The 20,035-nt window shown below is 40.2% G+C and overlaps 1 protein-coding gene across 3 annotated transcripts in view; it reads right to left on the reverse strand.

The window, feature by feature from the left end:
* Window positions 1–320: 320 nt before the first annotated feature.
* Window positions 321–20,035, reverse strand: part of LOC117232512 (hemicentin-1-like) — a 103,204-nt gene continuing 83,489 nt past the window's right edge. For 2 of the 3 annotated variants that reach the window (XM_033491901.1, XM_033491900.1), the window contains 8 exons: window positions 13,534–13,878; window positions 11,729–12,040; window positions 10,262–10,413; window positions 10,023–10,167; window positions 8,965–9,258; window positions 8,008–8,397; window positions 6,324–6,641; window positions 321–2,154 (listed from right to left, as the gene is read on the reverse strand). In XM_033491901.1, coding sequence (XP_033347792.1) covers window positions 1,613–2,154; window positions 6,324–6,641; window positions 8,008–8,397; window positions 8,965–9,258; window positions 10,023–10,167; window positions 10,262–10,413; window positions 11,729–12,040; window positions 13,534–13,873 — 2,493 coding nt within the window. In that variant the 5' untranslated portion in view covers window positions 13,874–13,878 and the 3' untranslated portion in view covers window positions 321–1,612. Of the gene's footprint in view, window positions 2,155–6,323; window positions 6,642–8,007; window positions 8,398–8,964; window positions 9,259–10,022; window positions 10,168–10,261; window positions 10,414–11,728; window positions 12,041–13,533; window positions 13,879–15,244; window positions 15,581–20,035 lie in introns of those variants that run through there. The other variant, XM_033491902.1, reaches the window with a different exon arrangement.

Genomic DNA, 20,035 nt, shown 5'->3' on the forward strand with positions numbered 1-20,035 from the left:
AACCATCGATCAAGTTTCTCTTAGTTTTCGAGTAATTACTTGTGTCGTTATCGATATTAGTGACGATATTTAATTGTTAGTTAATGTGAACGTCACAAAAAATATCGAGTGACATTTTCTATGAGAAAAGCTACTCGGTAAAGCAGCGTAGCGAAATAAATCCAATTTTGTTAGAAGCCACGTACAATTAGTAATATTGCAGATTTCTAACGCAGTTTACCCTACCAACCGAATCAACGAGAACCTATTATTTACTTACGTTCCATCGTTGCTTCAACGTCACAGGGTATATTCTTGAGAAACCAAATTCTTCTTCCAAGTTATTAAACAACGAAGTTTATTATTCATATATACAAACGTTTACATGCTCGTTAAAAGGTTCGACCAATTGATTGACCAAGCGTAAACGCGTTTGCCGGTGAAACGCGTTCATTCTCACACGATACACCAAATATTCATACGAAACAACGTTCAACGCGAAAGCACGGTACCGACGCAACGCGACGCGACGCGACGATGGATAATCGGGAGTACGGGAAGCTTTCGACTGGGAGACCAACATTCAAGGAAGAAAAATTATTGTCTATGTACAAACGTCGTGACGAACGAGACACTGCATGATCGCCTGTTATTCTCTCCTTTTTACATTTATATTTACGATTAATTAAGATCTATGTGAAAAATAAGAGTACGACCTTGACAGTTCAGGAGGGAATCTTAACGGTACTTATTGTCTATTTACAAACGTCGTTTACCATGCTTAACGTTTTTGGCATGAGTCAATCGTAGTTTCGCGATAGGATAGTAAACTGTGAGCCGCGTCCGTTCTTTCCTTCTTTCACGCGAATAAAACCTATCCAGAAGTTTCCATCGAGTCTCGAGAATGTCGTTCTTTGAACGATTCCGTTCTACACCCATCTATAATTGGAGTTTTATTTGCTTTTACGAAGAGAAACGTTGCGATCGGTTACCTGCATTTTCGTTGGAAAATCAGCAACTACGTTAGGTTTTTGCAGAGTAACTGTCGCTTCCAATTCGAGTTTCAACGTTGAAACACACATTTGTAATCAAAGTAATTAAACTCACCTGAAACGAAGAAAAGTGGTGTCAATTTTGCGCGTACTCGTTGTACCGTTACAAAGAGGATCTTGAAGAACCTTAAACACGATCCTCGACAGAGGATACGCGCAACGAAAGAGAACATAAGTCCGCGTTTATCACGCTTTAGACAATGTACTCCTTGGTACGATCTAACTGAAGAATCCGAAGCATTCGAACCGGCATTTCATACGTTACGACCTATTATAACTGGTACGTACCATACGCGTGTGTTAATAACATCCAAATCGTATGGTATTACGCAGAGTTAAATTAATTGCCAAAATTTATTCCACTGTCTACCTTCTCCAAACGTGTATCTCATTCATTTCGGAAGCTACTTGTACGATCAAACGATGGGATGGAAACAAAAACCTGCGAAGCGAGCATCGGACGTTAAAACTCATACGCTGGAGCAAAATTCGTCGGTGAGTATCGGAAACCGAGTCGCGGCTCGTCAATTTGGTCAGCATCAGTCGTGACGCCACGATCGTCGACGAAGCACCAGGACCGCCTATATACAGCTCTCTTGGACACGCGAACTTCTCGTGTAAATATCGTGACTACGATGGACAGGAAGCGTGCTGGGTCGCAACGGGCTCAAGCTCTTCTCCACCTTTTTCACGTAGCCGTTAGGATAGATCCACGAGTCCTTTGTATGCAAGACCGACGAGGGCGTCGGATAATCCAGCTCCTCCAAATGACCGAAATCTTTCGTTCTGTCCGACTTGCAAGTCTCGTAATTGGGTTCGAAGATGTCGGGCCTCTTATCCATCTTGCTTGGAATCACGTCAGGATCGTCATCGGCCATATCGTTGATCGTTTCTCCTTTGATCTCGTCGCTGGTCTCCTTATTCAACGGCGCTATAACCACTCTGTCGTCTTTGTTGCCGTAACGCACCACTTCGGTGTGAGTTTTCATCGATTGCATCGGATGGTTACGGCGATACAGTGTCAGAGTTATGCCGACGATCAGGATGCACACGGCTGTTATTCCACCGGCGAAACACGCCACCAGAAGACTGTAGTCCATGCTGCCGTCGGAAGTTCCGCGATCTGCGGACAGAAGGAAACGTGACTCACGTAAAAGGCAAGACGTTAGGTAGACGATCGAACGTACGAGGCTTGGTCGAAAGCGAATCGGACGATACGCTCGTTATCAGTGCTGCTAACGAGGCTGTTAAAAGCACCGACGACTGGTAACGCGCATCGCGTACAATCGGCCGGGTTTTCCCAACCAACGCTCTTCTTTCGGCGGATCGAGCACGGCGTATCGTCGTGGATTTTAAATTTACAGATCGATCACTCGGTAATTGAATTTCGTTATTGAATGGCAGCCAGTTTCCACGTTTCGTCTGAACGCTACGCTCGCGCAATTAGAAATGTAATTTAAGACTCGTTCGACCAGCCCCTGTGGATTTTATGATAGAACCTCGGCGATTTAATCAGCTGCTCTTCCCAAGAGTTTGTCGATCGAAATTCAAGTCGAAAGTTTGCCTCTTTTTATCTGCAAGTACATGCTTGCTTGGCTTCTTCTTAACGACGGTAACTTGAACGCAACGATGAATAGAGTTAAAATTGTTAAAATTCATCGTCTAAGCATTCAGCTAGATGGTGGTCGTTTCTTAAATTATCTTTTCTGATATTTGTACGATCCCTTTTCGTTGTGACGAGTATGAATATAGATATACAGCTTAAAATATAGCGTAATATATTTTTTCATAAGAAATAAAGAATAACAAAATTGCAGTTGCGGTCGATTCTATCGTTCGGTAAGATCCTGTAAGATCCTGTAAGATCCTGTAACATGAGATGCGAATGGTCCAAGGATCGTTATGTAAAAAATTGAAAAATTCGATTAGGACTGTTTTTCTTACGAGCTCTCAATTGTCTGCGCAACAAGAATAACGAATTGCACGTATCTAAATCATACGAATACGAATAAACATAATTCACAGCAAAATCTCGTTTAACGCGGTTGATAATTGCGGACGGGACAAAATTTCATACAGAAATACGACATTTCATAAATATTAATCTAATATTATGTTCGACCAGTTATCTACAAGCTCGAAAATTTAATTTGTAAAGTCATCATTTACATTTAATGGCAAGATATTTCGATACAAAACGCAGCCTCGCCAATTATCAAAATGAAAAGAATGGCTTTCCCGGAATTCCTTTCGGAATAAGAGAACGAATGCAGGATTATTTTCGTTGAAACGAGCATTCGAATCAAAGACACGGTCTTTCCTGGAAAAGCGCCTTAAGACATTTCCGGCAAACTTGGATGGCTATTGGATCACGAGAGAAACGCGAACAACTTCCGGTAGCAAAGATCGAGAAGGAAATAGGAAAGCGGGCCCACTGACGACGATGGCCGAGCTTTTTGACATTCCGAAAACGCTTCGGTTCGTTAGCCAACGAACGTTTCGAATGTGCACGTTCCTCCGTATGCACCTGTACAGATGTGTACATATTTATTCCGAAACAAACATATACCAAGATAATTTGATTTGTGTACGGCTAACGTTTACAGGCAATTTGCAATCAGAGCAAATACATCCTAATGCAGCGACTTAACTTTCGACGAAATTAGCGAAGAAAGGGAATGGCACTAGGAGAAATCGTCGTTACGTAAATACTTAGATGAGATGGAACTGTTCCAGAAGGAATAATTTTGAAGTATCGGATTGAACGGAAAGAGTTCGTTTCGTGTGTTTTCGTTTTATCTCGTACCATTTTGTGCGTATATTATCCTTATACTTACTGAATTTGTTAATCAATCGCATACACATTTTCACGAGAGTATATCGTGGGTGTTACGTAAATCTTGAAATCTCGTTAACGCTGTAATGAAACGCGAAAATCTAAAAACGGGTATAGATGTTACGATGAAATACAATACGTGTAAAATGAGATAATGCCGCTTATTCATTCACGTTTACAAAAAAGTCATTATTAATCACGTTGACAAATTTTAATCCTGATACTCGTCGTATTACTTACATTTCATATTACGCGGAATAACGAACATTAACGCAATGGAACTACGAAACTGCACATGATGAAATCTGAATAAAATAATTGCAAACAAAATATGTATATACGTACTTGGGTAGAATCTTCGATTATGTAAATAATAATTAGGAAAATATCAAGAAATATTATCCGAGTTTGTTTGCACGTATATCATTCTGTAACAATATCATAGAATTATTCTTTTGGTGGATTATATCGAATAGATCTAAGCCTCCTTAGTGTCTTGTACTATCTCGGCCCTTTTCGTAGATCTTGAAACGATGCAAGAGGTTGAGACACATAAACTTTTTCAGTTTCATTGTTCAAAGCGCATAAAGTATCACGTACAATCTCAACATGATAGGTATTAAAAGATCGTTTCACAAAAATTACCTCCTAGCGTAATGTAAATTGTTTTTAACAGCACTTCTCCGCTTTCTAATATCCCGAAGACCACATGTCGTATTACAATATTTCTATTATCCTCAAACACCTTCACTATTTCACAGCCAGTTACTGTGGTTAGCATAACGCGTTTTCGTCTGGGATATTAGAATGCTATGCAAATGCTTCTACTGTTAAACGTAAACCAGATTCTACACATACGTACGTACATATACATATAGGGTGTCTAAACGATAGAACGTTCGAACAACGTGAATTCGGATAAGAGAAATAGGATCAGAACATAATAATATAGATGAACATTTTTTTAATTGAATGGAAAATGAATCCTGCGTTCTGTTCGTGAGCAGGTACGTCGACGTTTTGGTCGACGTATTAATCAACGATACACCAAACAACCGACGGTGTATTCTCACTGCGGATTGACCAAGGTATCCATAATGACACCGTCAATGAAAAAATGTAACGAACAAACGAAAGTATCGCTGTGCCTCGCCGAATAAACGTCGTTCAAACGAACCAGAGCGATACAGAACGAATTCATTTCGTTCAGAGCGAACATTCGCATTTATAAAAGCACTAACCTGCGGTTCTTAACGGGACGCATTAGGAGGAAATGACATGGACTCGGCGAAACTGGTTGAAACGGATCCGAAGAGGTTCGCAAAGGTTGACGACAGGGTTGGAGGTTCGAGGCGGTGCAGACCAGCTTCGCATTATCAGTAGAACGTATACAGGCCGAGATCCGAGATGAGCTCGTGTTGCGAACGTGCCTGTCCACGTACACACCATTATACGTGCATGTACAGGAACGAATACCTATCCAAGAAGAGCGGGGAACGTTTGCGCACACAGGCCGAGATCGTCCACGGACCGAGATGAATAAACCATGAGGATGGAAATTAAAGGCGATAAATGCGCCTCGAATGAGACAGCAGCGAGGAAAGGGACTCGCTCTTTATGGGATTTTAATTCAACCTCCGCGGGAAAGGAGGATACGAAGAAACGTGTCGCACGGAAAGGGAAAGGCGACTCCGGCCAAAGAGAGCTTGAAATGATCGCGGATACGCGTATAATTGCGCTCGTGAAACGCACGGACCAAGCTCGCAATGCGATGCTACGGCCCGTTCAGCTCGTGATACAATTCCGGCTAATTGAGAGACGTGACAAATGTCAGGAACGCGTACCCTCTTGCCAAAGGACCTCGTTCGTGTTCACCGTTTCTGTACCCCAGGCTGAATACGATCGTGACGTTCGCCCTTCGGTTTTCCAGCGGTTTTCACGAGCTAAGATGGAAATGAATTCGTTCGATTTACCAAGTTGCGTATAATTGCTCGAGTAACTGGATATTGTCGCGGGTAACACGACATTATCGATCGTGTCTGTTTGCATTTCGAGATACGCGTTAATTTTGTTTCGTAATATCGTCATTTATAATATCGTCGAATCAAGGAAGAGAGTGTGTATTGACGAATTTTTCATTTTGCTCGTATTCAGCGAATACATCGAGCTATATCATATTCGTAAATTAGGAGATTAATGTACTTACATGCTGGAAACGGAGTTGGAAATGATTCTAATGTTGTAGATAATATAATAGTGTGTTGTATATTTTCTACTTATTCCATTACGAACCTACCTTTTGTATCATATGTGTTTTATAATGTAAAATACCAAATAAAGTACCAAATTTGCTAGATACATTTTCCAGTAAACGCGTAATTAGCAGGGGCTCGAATACTTCTACATCCTGCACACTTTTGACGTCAATAAGAAAGGAAAACATTCGTAGAACTTACCGGTGGTGTACATAGCGACTGCTTTGAGCGTGACTGGTTCAAGGACTACAGGATCGCTTCGACCCTTTGCGTTGACAGCGTAAAGATGAAGCCTATATTTACGACCGGTCTCTAAACCAGGAACCTCAAAAACCGGACCGGACGAGCTGGATCTCTCTGTGTGGTTTAGGTAAAAGGTATTGAAGTGATAAACGTTCTCCTCGCTATACACCTCCAGCTCGTAATTAGTTATGGGCAAACCGCCGTCAAATCCCTCCGAGCATCTGACGATCAACCAATCCGCATCCCTCGATTCGGTGGCTTTGAAATCCTCGTGACCTATTTCATGGAAAAATGTGGTGAATGGTTTCGAGAAGGATGTCCGCGCTGTTATACATGAGAGAAAAAGAGAATTCAGAAAATCGAGGGTAGACAGTACTTGCCACATAAAAGAGAGAACTCTTAACGAATATGGGTCGAAAAATTAATATTTTTAAAGATATAAATAATTTGTCGTCTAAACCGAGTGGCTTGCTCGCTTTGGAAATTATTATACTGCGTAAAATCTAAATTTGTAATAGTCTATTTGTACTTCGCTGTATTTAATTATTTACATTTACTTAAATATTCAAGTATTTATTTAATTGTATATTTAGATTAGAAAACTATTTAACATCTTTGGAACGAATGAAGATACGAATGATTAGAAGATTTCCATAATCAAGATAGAAAAATTGCTATTTTTCATGTGTTTGTTTATGCGGTTTTTGTCTCTGTACTTGTACAACAGTATTATTACGTAATTATTATTATTTATCATGCTGACGTTATCTTTTAACGAAGGACGTGGATGAAACAAGTCCTTTTGTAAAAAAAAAAAAGGATTGCATGCAAAAACGCTGTGACTCACAGTTTCATTTCGCCTGATATATCTGCGTTATAACTATACACATGTGTGTACACCTCTTTTCATAGCTATGAGGCTACTTCCTGATCTTACATAATGCGTGATAATTAGCTGAAGGTACTAAGGAAACGATAAATCGGGCAAAATTTCGTATTCACGCAAGATAAAGCTCTAGAGCGCTGTAAAAATGTGTAAAAGCTATTTAGAAGAATTACGACAAGAATTACGACAAAAATTATTCGTTAAACAATCTGCTGACCTAAATAGCATAAAATAACGCAGCATTTAACCAGGTAGTCTACCTAAAATCTGAATCTCAGTTACGATACGACTGTAACAACAAGCGCAATAGAAACCTTAATAATAAGCTGCTTCAACGGCTTAAGAGCTATAATCTACATCGAAGAGAAAAGTACTTGGTTGCGAAATAACGGCCTGACAGGACTGGACGTAAAACGAGGAAAAGTAGCCTAACAACGTTTAACGCGTCTCCTCGGTAAAGCGAGACCAAACAGCGTAAAACTTCCCCATCTGCAGTGTCGCTTTCCTGTAACGAAAAACCGAGCAGCCCTTCGAAACGCACGGCAATCGATCCCCGAAGGGGTTGCCTAATTTTACGATCGTTTTCACGCACGACCGAACATCTTGTCTCTTGTCGAGGGAACGCCGGAAAACAAGCTGTTGAACATAGCGTACGAAGCTATCGAGAGCGAGCTAGTATCCTCCTATATGACGGGCGTACGTAATAGCATAGTTAGCGGCGTTTAGGTGGAAACGAGGGGTTCCAGTGTCGCTTACTCATTCGATACGCGTACGGACCGGTCGACTGGAGGGCCGTGCAATTCTGAAGGGGATAAGGTTTCCCGGCGACGATGATCTGAAAAAGACAGGGTGTCTTTTGCACCCCTATCCGGTTTTTCGCCCAGCAGGCAACCGTGCCATAGTCCATGTCGTTTGCTGGAGTATAGTTCAACCTGGATCCATGCCAGTGGCTAGTGATGAGGCTGAGCGGCTTCACTTGCGTGAATCTGTTGGCCGGCACGTTCATCAGCTCGCCGGAATTGTTGAAGGTCCAGTGGAAAGTGATGGGCGGCGGTTTCGACTGCACGCCACATACCAGCGAGATCGTCTCGTGCTTCAAGGCGCCGACAACTTGGGTAGATGAGCCGTCTTTGCAGACAGGCGCGTCTGAGAATCAGATCGGACACACCTCCAATGTATCGTGTCAACGCGAATCCGAAACCCTAACCGAATTACGAGCTCACGATCTTAAAGTCGATCTACCGTGGCGAACATAGAAATAGGTGAGAAATTAAAAATCTTGTAGGAAAATTTTTATTGCATTTACCGCTCGATTATTGTTCGAAATAGAAATTTGGAAATTATTCTATAGTTACGGTGCTTTAATTACAATGATCTGGATAGCTCAATGGCAGAAAACACTCTCCTGGCAAGACATAGTAAATAAAAAAAGTATAACAATTGAAATATCGTTTAATTATGGAAATATAACAATGCATGAAATAAAATTCAAAAAATACCATTTCTTTTTTCTACTTACTGTACTTATATTTTATGATAAAATTGTTTTCATTTCGTTATATTATTGCCTGATTATAAAATAAATGCGATACGTATATCCAATTCATTCGAGCATTTTACCCATCTTTTTTACCGATCTTTCACCGAATACCTGATTTTCGCGTATTTAGAGGTATTAATCGATTAGAAGAAAAAATGTAAAAATTTACTCACACATTATGTCCAACGTTACCGGTCTGCTGGTAGATTTCCCCTCGACATTGACTGCCATGCAAGAATATTCGCCGGCGGAATTTCTAGTCACGCTTCGCAAAACCAAAGATTGTCCGCTGGGAAGAAAAATTCTAGCAGTCGAGTTCTGATGCAGCTCCTTGCCGTCTTTGTACCATGCCAGCTTGTACGCTTTGGGATTCGCCTGAACGTCGCATTCGAAGTAGACGTCATCGCCCTCGTTTATGTCGTTTGCCTTCAAGCTCAAGCCCAGCTTGATCGTCACTATTGGTGCATCTGGGAATTTTATGCGCGATAAATCAATGTAAGAGTACCATTAGGGACAATTCCTACTAGTATACTAGACACACCTACTAGTATCGATAAATCTTTCTTCCTATCTCTCTCGTATTTCATATTTCTTGTTGTAAAATACACCAATTGGAACAAATGACATGGGATAAGATTTCAATTTATATCAGAGTTGGAAACGTAAATCGTAAGTGAGATAGAAAGGCTCGTCGACTGATCCATCGATACCATTATAATTTCAACGTAAAACGCTATCGTTTATAACTTGAAAAACCAGCCTCGAATGATATTTTTGTATTTTGTTTTGTGAATTTTTTATTACTTATAACAATATGCTGAGTTTGCCACTTCGGATCAGCGCCATTGTAATCCTTGAATCGTGAGCTTTCGGTCAAAGTATTACACGTTTCCCTACTCGCTGTTCTAATAACTAAATTCGATGGTCAGAAGCGAGTACATACTCGTGGAAATAAAGAAACGGCTTATGAAACAAAAATACTGTAAATTAGTGGCATATTGAAAATAAATTTACCAAGAAAGTAATACCATTTTGGGCAGTGTTGAAACATAGTTGAAAGTTGAAACAAAAGAGCGTAATATACATAGAAGGGTGATACTTAAATTTAGCAACGCAAAACATATCTAAATATTTACTAAAAAAGAAATACTAGTTTTAAAAATGTTCGTTCGCGTTATCCCTCGTAACGCCGTCATCGTGTCACAGTTTAAAGAAAATTCGCTTTACTCACAGTGAACCAGCAGTCGCCACTTATCTTCCAGGGCGCTGTTAGGTACAACCGGATTCTCCGCCCGGCAGATCAGATATTTTCCATCGTCCTCCATGGTGGGTACATAACTCAACACGCTTCTCGTGATGTTCGGACTATCTGCAAACTACGAAGAACTCAGAATCTAAGCTCACGTGTACCTGTCTTACAAAGGTAGAAACGAACCGCGGCTGGTATAAGTTCAAAAATGTTCTACTCACATTTCTGGCCATGTGTTTGACCTGATGGTTTCCCTTCCACCAAGTGATCACAGCCTCTGGCCTGGAACCCGAACTGGCGCATTCAACTTCGTACGTTTTTAACGCCGACAAGTGCGTTTCTTTGTTCGTAATATTCACTACTAACGGTTTCACTGGAATCCAACACGATTTACATAGAGGGATATTTCGATGGAAAAATATGCTTTTTAGTAAATTGCAATGAAATTTGGAACGTCGTTCGTCGAGCGATACCTATGTTATTTTAAAGCAGTTACGAATGCAATATAATTTACGGTATCGAGATTTTCTCTTGAAAATTTCATCGCCAAAAAGGAGCAACGTTTCAAATCATCGTGGATAGCATTTGCGGATAATTACGTTATCGTCACTGTTTTCGGTGGAATGCTAAAATAAATTTTATGTTCGATGAGATTAAAAAGCGACGATATGGAAATACAATTGACGAACATCTTTCTATTTGTCGTTTCTTTATCTTATAACGTGTATTATATTAAGAATATTACAAGAAAAAGAAGAGATCGAGAGGCGTTCAATCTCCGTTGAATGTCAGATCTTCTTCACACACGTCGGTTGTCCTGATCCTTACAGCAATCGATATATATGCATATATTATTAGAAATAAAAAGTAATGTTTATTCATTACGCTTTTATCTTCCATTCCTATCGTCCTTAATCTCACGCTACATAGAATTCATTTCAACTTTCTTCTCCAAACTTTAATCCCACGATGGAATCTCATTTTCTTCGAGTCATATTTTCCTCCCCATAAAATAACCAATTCGTTATCTTCGTTATAAATTTGAGTGCACTCGTTGTTGTATCACATCGACGCGTACTATTCGAATTCTTCTTATAACGCGGTATACAATAATGCATATTGCATTACTTGCTCCTATCTAGTCCGGAATTAGCCAGGTCCAAGTCTACTCGATAAATTTTCAAACTGCATTTTCTCGAAAACGAAATATCACGCGAAAAAACTGTATTCTCTCTATTTTTCTTTGTTTTCTCTGTTCCGTTTTATCGTTTTTCAACGTATAATCACCTCATCGCCGATCGTGCCGCGATTGCTGGAACATGTTCTCGCGTTTGTTCCAAATTTAATCGACGTAATCACGATAGTCGGCTCTCGTTACGGTGCTAATAAAATTTCGACATTTTTAATATAACGCGTACACGTATATCGCTATTTGAAATGTACGTAGCTTGTCTCAATCGTATAGGGCACCCTGTGTAACAAGTCAAAGCGACGCACAACTCCGATGAGCAAGAGTGCTCATCGACTAATCCCGTATTTCGACATGCAGTATCTGGATCATCGCAAAGTTTACAGAAACACAGCGGTTTATTAATAAGCTGGAAACTTTGACAAATTAGGACGTAGCTCTTTACGGAAGCTAAACATTCGGTAAGACAGTTAACAAGTTGAAATAGTTTCTTACTTACAATTAATATCCAAAATAATCTCGGAAGTTAGAGGAGCAACGAGATGCGTGTTGCTTGCCCGACAAATTAGCCTAGCTCTGAGGAACTTCCTGGTGACGTTCGTGATGTCGAGATGATTTATCGTAGTGTCCCCGTGTTCTAACGTGTACGTGTCGTCCGTTTCCTCTTCGAAATGCCACGTGACCTTGGGTGGCGGTGAACCTCCGATTACCTCGCACGACAACGACAACTCGCTACCCTCGTTAAAGGGCTGCAATACCTTGGCCAAATTTTTACCCGGCCCGGTGTAAATCACAGGCTTGTTCGGTGGCACTGTCGTAAGGACGAATTTACGTAAGTCATAATACCGCGAGTATCTTTCTTCTTTAAATCTTTCGAACGATTTCCCCGGCACACGTTATTTGCTTACGGAGAAATTTATTTTCAATGGTTTTTTAATTGCTTCCATCGCGCGACTCGCGCTATACGAAGAATTTTGCTAAACAATTGTACGAACATCTACGATTTGTACAACGATCTGATCTATGATATCGTACAAGTGTCTGCGTTACAAAGTAACTGTTTTATTAAGCAGATTTAAATAGATCAACGTTATATTAACCTCAGAGCAATTAGAGAGAAGAGAGGAAAATTTCTAGATATCTTAATCTCACAGTGAACGTTCCGTTGCTTTGTTTATTACATTTTGTCCTTAGATGCCATCTCTTATTCTAGAAACAGAAACTATGAAATCTACCGTATCTGGTATTAACGAGATGAATGTAATTAAACGCCATAAATGATCCTGCCGCCACGAAACAGCGCTAAATTACGGGAAAATGGCTTTTGCATAAGTACACGCTGCATACGCGCATGATAAAACTTCTGGAGATGACACTCCGTAAAACGAAGACGCATGTTACTTAAAAAAAATATACAAACGAACGATTCTTTATCCGCATAACAGCGACGCCACGAAATTGCCATAATATGTAATATTTGTCGAGCTCTCGTACCGTGTTCAATTAATTAAGTGAAAATCGCGTTACCATCGCGTCGGTGTCTAAGAGTAACAAGATATTCGTAACATAATGAGTTTCAACAACGCGATTATGTTTATATGTTGCAATCGAATAAAGACGATACGTCGTACGTACTATCCTGGATGTTTACGACTGTATAACTTGTTATAGAAAATGTTATATAAAAATAAGCTTTCCCTTTATCTTGTAACGATGGTGACTCGGATCGCACGGTTACAAAGCAACAGATGCGAAGATGGCGTTTCTCTGATGAAAACTTCATTTCGTTAAAATAACTCCGCTTTAATCGGTATCTCGTTCTAATGTACAATTCTGAATAGATATAAAGCGAAAACCGATTACGTATACACGAAAACTTAACGACACATTCTCATCTATGAAACACGCTAACAAAATTTCGATTAATCGTCTTTCTAGCATCTGTACTTGCGATTAAACAAACATTTTCACGTCGCGGTGACTAGCTATCGACAATCGTCGCTGTCGCAACGAAGAAAGTCGGATCTGTTCGGCTAATAAAATTCTCTGACATTTCTCTTTTAATCCGCGGAATTTTCAATTCCAGGCGTTAAAACTAAATCTCATGAAATAACCGAAAACGAGCAAAAGGCGAGCTGCAAAACTAAAAAGTTCGAAATTAAAAGCGACAACGTCGAGATAGCATCGAGTTTCGGAATGAAAGCAATTAATCGCGATTGATCATCAAGTGGAAAGAGTAACAGAGAGAGAGAGAGAGAGAGAGAGATGAAATACACTGTAAAAAGAGAGATAGAACACACTCACCTATCACCGTGAGGTTAACCTTCTGATTTCTCGTCGGGCTATTTTTGTAATCCACCCTGCACCTGTACACGCCCGCGTCGGTTGCCTCCAAGGGATCGATCTCCAATTTCGCGGGATCCACGTTCGTCCTCATGGTCGCCCTTTCGTCGAATACGTATGAATCTGACCAAAGCTTCGCCTGAGCTATCGATTTGCCGCGAGCATCTAGACTGTATATCGGCTCGCCGTCCCTTTCGTCTTTGTACCAAAAAACCATGCTCACCACCTCGCTTCTACTCGCTGGATCGATGTCGCAAGGTATTTGAGCTTTGAAGCCAGCCACCGCCGACACATTCAGCATCGGTACTGAAAATTACCACATATATTATTCAAGCTTCACGTTCACCGATATTATACTCCGAGGCACATTTTATTTCCATCAAGAAATCAAATAACCTTAATTAAGTGCCGTATTTAATCGCATTCTCGCATCACGCTACATTTCTAACTTTCCGCTGCTTATACACCGTCACCTATCCTCGCATGCTTGCGTTACCTATCCTCGTTAGTCTCACTCACCTACTAGGTCAAACCTTATTAGCTATCAATTCATAACTTTCAAATATAGTAAAACAGAGAACAGCCATCGTAACCACGGCATTCCGAAATATATATCGCAATAAAAAAGTGTCGTACTTCATTTAAGAGGAACCCATAATCATCCATCTAACACGTGTCACTCCTTCACAATCTCAGTACCGTCATATTGTACGATTATTGGTGATATTGAGGAACATTAGGACGTGATCCTAACAAATATTATTGCCGAACACTCAGTTGCGCGTAAAAAAGCGTAACGAAGATTTTTAGCGCCTCTGAATATCTAATTCCGAATATCTAATGGGTTTCTTACTAGGACCAACGTCTTGACGTTTCCAAGTTATGGGCACGCGTTTCACGCTGTTACGGTTCTACCTGACTCGCTCGTATTCTTGCCACGGTACAGCGTCGGATTTGAACCACCCTCTTTGTTTGATGTTCTTTAATTCTTTCGTTCTGTGGTTCAGGTGTTCTAAGCTGGGAACCGAGGGATTTCAAGAGGTTTCTTTCTTCGTGTTGTTCTCACTTGGCATAAAAGATGATTTAGTTTTTGCCATTTAACGCTTGTCACGTTGGGACGAGAGTATAAGAGGAAGGCAAGCGATCCTGATTTCTCGTGACATGTAACACGGATGATAATTGGATCTTTCTTCGCGTCTGCGAATCTTTATTTTGAAAATATCGAAATGAAAAAGGTTTTGTCAGTTTCCTACTTTATATACATATATTCGTCCATATACCAAGCACGGAACACACCAGTTACCCTAAACGTTCTGCTTCATCTTCAAAGAAATACCTGCAGTTCGAATCTATCTTCTCGCAGCATATGGTTGTGTAACGCGGCTACATACATTTTCTTCCTAATTCAACTTGTAGGTAGTAAACGGCGCCGTATCTGCAGATTCAGGCTACTACAACGAGAATCCTGAATCCCGTATATTTTCTTACCGCAACCGCGAATTTCCAGTTTTAGTCAGTCACTGACCGAGAGCCGAGTTACTGCAAATTGGCCGGAGCTCGGGACCGAGGCGCAGGTCGGGGCAACAAAAGTTCGTACAAGCACACGTACGATCAGCGGCGGCCGTAAGTGGGTGTACAAGCCGAGACGGGGCCAATTAATCGGTCTACTTACCGATTTATGTCCCTGGTCCTGGGAGCCGCCGCGGCGTCGCGATTTTATTGGCTTTCATAGCCACCTCATCAATCGTCCCGCCACCTGGCCACCACCCGCCTCTTGACCGTTCGCGCACCAACCTCGTTATCCTTTCCCTCGTCGTCCTTACATACAACGTCTACTCGGGAAATTGGCCTCCCTTGCTGGCCCCGGAGATTAATCACGCGCGACCCTATCGATTTACTGCATGAATGTCCACCGTTTTTTCGTCCTCGTTGCTCCTGACTCGCGGAATCGAACGAAACGTTCGACGAGCAAGAAACAGCCAAGGAAATGGAAGATGTCGAGTACCGTAGGTGCGAGCGAACTCTTTTCGTGAGAATGGCACAGTTTGTTGGCTTTGTTGTAGCCTCGCGATATAAAGGAACTGAGAACGTTCGATCGCTTCGAACTCTTGAAACGTTAGAAACTAAGCTTAAGATTCATCGAAAAATTCGTAAGAATATTTCCGTACTTTAATTACTTGTTTCAGCTAATAAACTAATATTCCGTGAATATTTCCGATTCCGTCGATAGTGTTGTTAGCATTTAACCCTTTTAAGTGCGAACGCGGTGAATAGCTGGGCTCGTCCGTGTGACCTGGCAGAAATTGTTTAAATCCTTTGTCACGACGTTCTAGAAACGTGACACGAGTTCTCGGCTCGTGGAACAATTGAGAAACAGGAAATGACTTGTAATTATAGATATACCTCAATCACATTTACATGTATGTATAATAGACGAAGGAAAATATGTTAATGTGATTAAACAAGCAAATATGCTCCAAATTATGTCGTGTTTGGTTTTGTTTTAATAAAATAATAGTTACATTAGTAGCATCGGTAGCTTCTTAAATAAAGCAAGCTTCGTCTTCTTCGAGTTATGGCTGTTAATAGAAATTCACGAGAAAACAGAATTCAACGAACGAGGCTTCGTTAATAAATACAGGAAACTCGAAAAGAAAAACGTACGAAAGAGATCAGATGTATTTTACGTTTAACGTATTAATTGATTAGAGAAAGCGTTTTAAAAGCGTAGAGAAACCTGAAATTTGATTACGGAATTATTACCATAATGTAAGCATAAAAGTAAAATGAGTTCCAAATGTTGATGGAACATTCATGCAACTAAGCTATTGATTAAGAGGACACGGCGTATTTCCATTACAGCACAAAACGCATTTCAACTCGTAATTTAAATATATCCATTATACGTATTAATTAAGCATCAAACGAATATGAAAATTATTGGAGAACCATAATTTTACTGAATTAATGTTTAAATGTACCCGATTCTATATCTGTTTAAAAATTCTATCGCGAAATGGTACGATTTTATCGTTAAGCATCGAAACAAAAGTTTTTAAACCAATAATAACTATTTAGCAAAAATATACATTCAGAATATAAAATATGATTCTGTAAAATAGACATTTATATTCATCGAACTGTTTTTATATAATGGATCACAATTCTATCTCCATATTATTTTGCAATCTTAATTCTAATACATCATTTTCTCGTGGCATCTGTGCGTCTCGAATAAGCATGAAAATAGTCGGAATAGTCGGAAATAGTCGAGACATCTGTACTTTATTTATGTATATGTATTTTCCATAATTTGCATCTTATGAATCTTAAATGCGCAACTCGCTCGTATTACTTTTTTCAGTGCATCGCTCACTCTTTCGTCCAGTATCCAAAGAGAATTATTCAAAAGTTCGTTCTAACAGAAAATTCAGTGTCACGCTTCATCGAGCACATATTACACGACGTATTTCACAGCCATAGGCACTAAATATCTAACAACGAGACTGCTTTAGCGCAAGCAAGAATTTAGCTTCCAGTATTTAACACATTTCAAAGAGAAGTCGTATACGCATATATAATCTATACGTACATGCATGTATATACGTATGTACGTATTAACATATATTTTTTAATACATATATATCTGGGAAACTGTGAGTTTGCTGCACTTTGCACCATATATCACCGTTGCAACTTTCGAGAACTAATTTTTCGATCGAGGTGTTACACGCCCACCTACTCGTTGTCCCGGTAACTTGCCTAATATTTTATTTGCCTTCATTATTCGCTAATTATACTCGTTTTAAATATTTTTCAAACGTACATATAGTATTATCTCGGAATATCCAAATATTTAGCGATTATTCTAACAAGCTCGTGAACATTAGTCTTTGAAACGGCACGTTACCGCGTCGCTGCTAAATTACTAGAGGCGTTTATTTATCGCGAGCTATCTCATACATTTATGAATTATAGCTTGTTACATTTATCCGTCGAATCACTATTTAACAAACACAGCAAACTACAATATCATCCGCAGGCAACATAGAACACAAGATATCCAATTATTAGATCCAATCTAATCCTCGTCCGAACAAAACAAACACCTGTTAGCAACGCTACCGACGTAATATTGTCTCCACAAATACGGAACATCGTCAAATGCTAAATAATTCGTAATACGTTCGCCCAATACAAACAAATCGATAATCCAAGCCACAGATGCTTGGAAACAATTAGCAAGTACTTTAATTAACGCTAAGCGTAACGTTTAAAAGCAACGTACGTATACAACAAATCATATAAATAGATGTGTATATATAACATACATAATCCAAGGAATTCAAGCAGAGTAGATTTAGACCTTTACATTCCGCGCTCTTCGTTTCAAAAAGTTTCATTGCAAAAGCTTCCTGATCGGTCGATGATATTCACCGACGCGAAACAATACTTTGAGCTATGTTATTACGTGATCGTGTGACGATAATGAAATCACTTGATGCAAACAGGAAGTCAGCATTCTCTCAGGTCACACGAACTACTCGGACCTATAGTCTCAGTCTTCCATGTCGTAAACTCACGACGCGCTATACGAGCAATCCGCGAGTACGGGAACTGATCTCTCCATCGACCCGCAACATCGTCTTAATCCCTCGGCTATCACAGTGATCGGGATGTTCAAAGTCCTAGGAGGACTGATCGAGTCGGAGCTGCCCAGCGATTCGCTGATCATGTTTCCATCTGTTTCTCGTAATTTATGGTAAGCCGATGTAATAAGCGTCGAGTGCTCAAATTCGTAGAGATTGCGTAACGATATTAACGGCAGTCTTACAGTACATCGTGCGTTATTTAAAAAACTATAATTGCAATTGTAATACATTTCATCAGTTTTCTTAAACCGACTACAATTTGGTCGTTAGGTTACAGTTGCTCGGAAACGAATAAACAAAGTTGCTCGTCAACTACCTTTCCTGGTGTTATCTTTCTCGTGTTTTCTTCGACGCATCAGCTTTGTCTCGCTCCTACTCTTAAGCGTCTCGTAAAAAGTCTAGAAGCATCTCTGAAAGTGTACGAACTCGTGCGTATCTTCCATATCGTTGCACCACGACGTCAACGTTTTTCTAATTTTGCCATATCTCTCTGTCCTTCCTATAGGCCTTCTACCAACGATACGCTATACAAAAGCGTAACCGGTGCAAGGAACTTCCATCGTTCGAGCAAACCGGATAAATGCGGCACTGAGTTATCGGTGCGAGAGGTGCCTACGCGCAAACAACGGTCGGACCGAACGTTTACGGATTCGACACGCGTATTTGGGCGGATATCAACGTTTACTCGAAGCAGTTGGATAGATCCGCTCTCAGAGCGCATCACGTATCTGACTACACCACCGATTCTCGGATAATTATTCAAAGCAAACGCGACCTCGTGTCGCGGGTCGGTAATGCATCGTATTAGCCGCTTCCTTCTATGTACAAGTCCATACGCGCGGATTTCAACAGACGTAATCTGTCGCGAAACACCACGCTGCGCAGATGCTTCGACGGATCTGCGATCTTATTCGATGGGAATGCAAATCGGCCTGATCGGATTCCGCGAAAACTTCGGACGGAGTTACGTACTCGGTTATCGGCGATAATGCTTATTAAGAAACGAAATGTGACGCGACATTAACAGAGAACGATGATCTCTCTTTCCGTGGTGTCTGACGACGCGATAGCGTGATCGCGCTATTGCGAGACAGCGCCAACGCGTATCATCGAGCAAAGTATTCCGAGAGGTTTTGAAGAGGAAAATAAATCGAAGATTTGCTTCTGAGAAGATCGATCATGAAAGTGTATCAAGTATACGAATATAGTACATACGCGCGCACTTAACTTTTAAGCCAATTGCGTCAGGAAGAAAAATAATAGATGTGCTCTTACGTCATATAATTCCTTGTCGCTGTATCTAGTTGGGAAAGAAATTGTTTATTCGAAATAATATTGTATGTATAATTTTATCGCAATTATAATAAAAAAATCTACGTATAATTTTTAAATAATATCATATGTATATGAATGCTGTCAGATTAAAAAATTCCGATTCTAGCTAAAGCTTGCACGTACGTAGAACGCATTCAAATTTATACGAACGAGAAATTTTTTCTGTGAGAATTCATTTTGGACAGATGAAATCAGACTGCAACGTTCCCGCCTAGTTTTCGTCTTTTGAATGTAATTCTACGAAGATACGAGATGGAATCTTTGAATACATGATACGTTTATGGTAGACAAAATAATAAGACATTTAAAAGGCAACATTCTGAGAGAGCACGAAGGCAGATATTTTTTTATGAATTATTAAATTCGCAATTTAATTGCGGCTATTTCACTTCAAGATGAAAATTAACGAATCAATATTTCGATTGGAATTTTTCATACTAGCGAACATTGAAAAATCTGTGTCCTGGGACATAAAA

This window comes from Bombus vosnesenskii, unplaced genomic scaffold (assembly GCF_011952255.1).
Source record: "Bombus vosnesenskii isolate JDL3184/JDL3185 unplaced genomic scaffold, Bvos_JDL3184-5_v1.1 scf7180000013289, whole genome shotgun sequence".
Lineage (NCBI taxonomy): Eukaryota > Metazoa > Arthropoda > Insecta > Hymenoptera > Apidae > Bombus > Bombus vosnesenskii.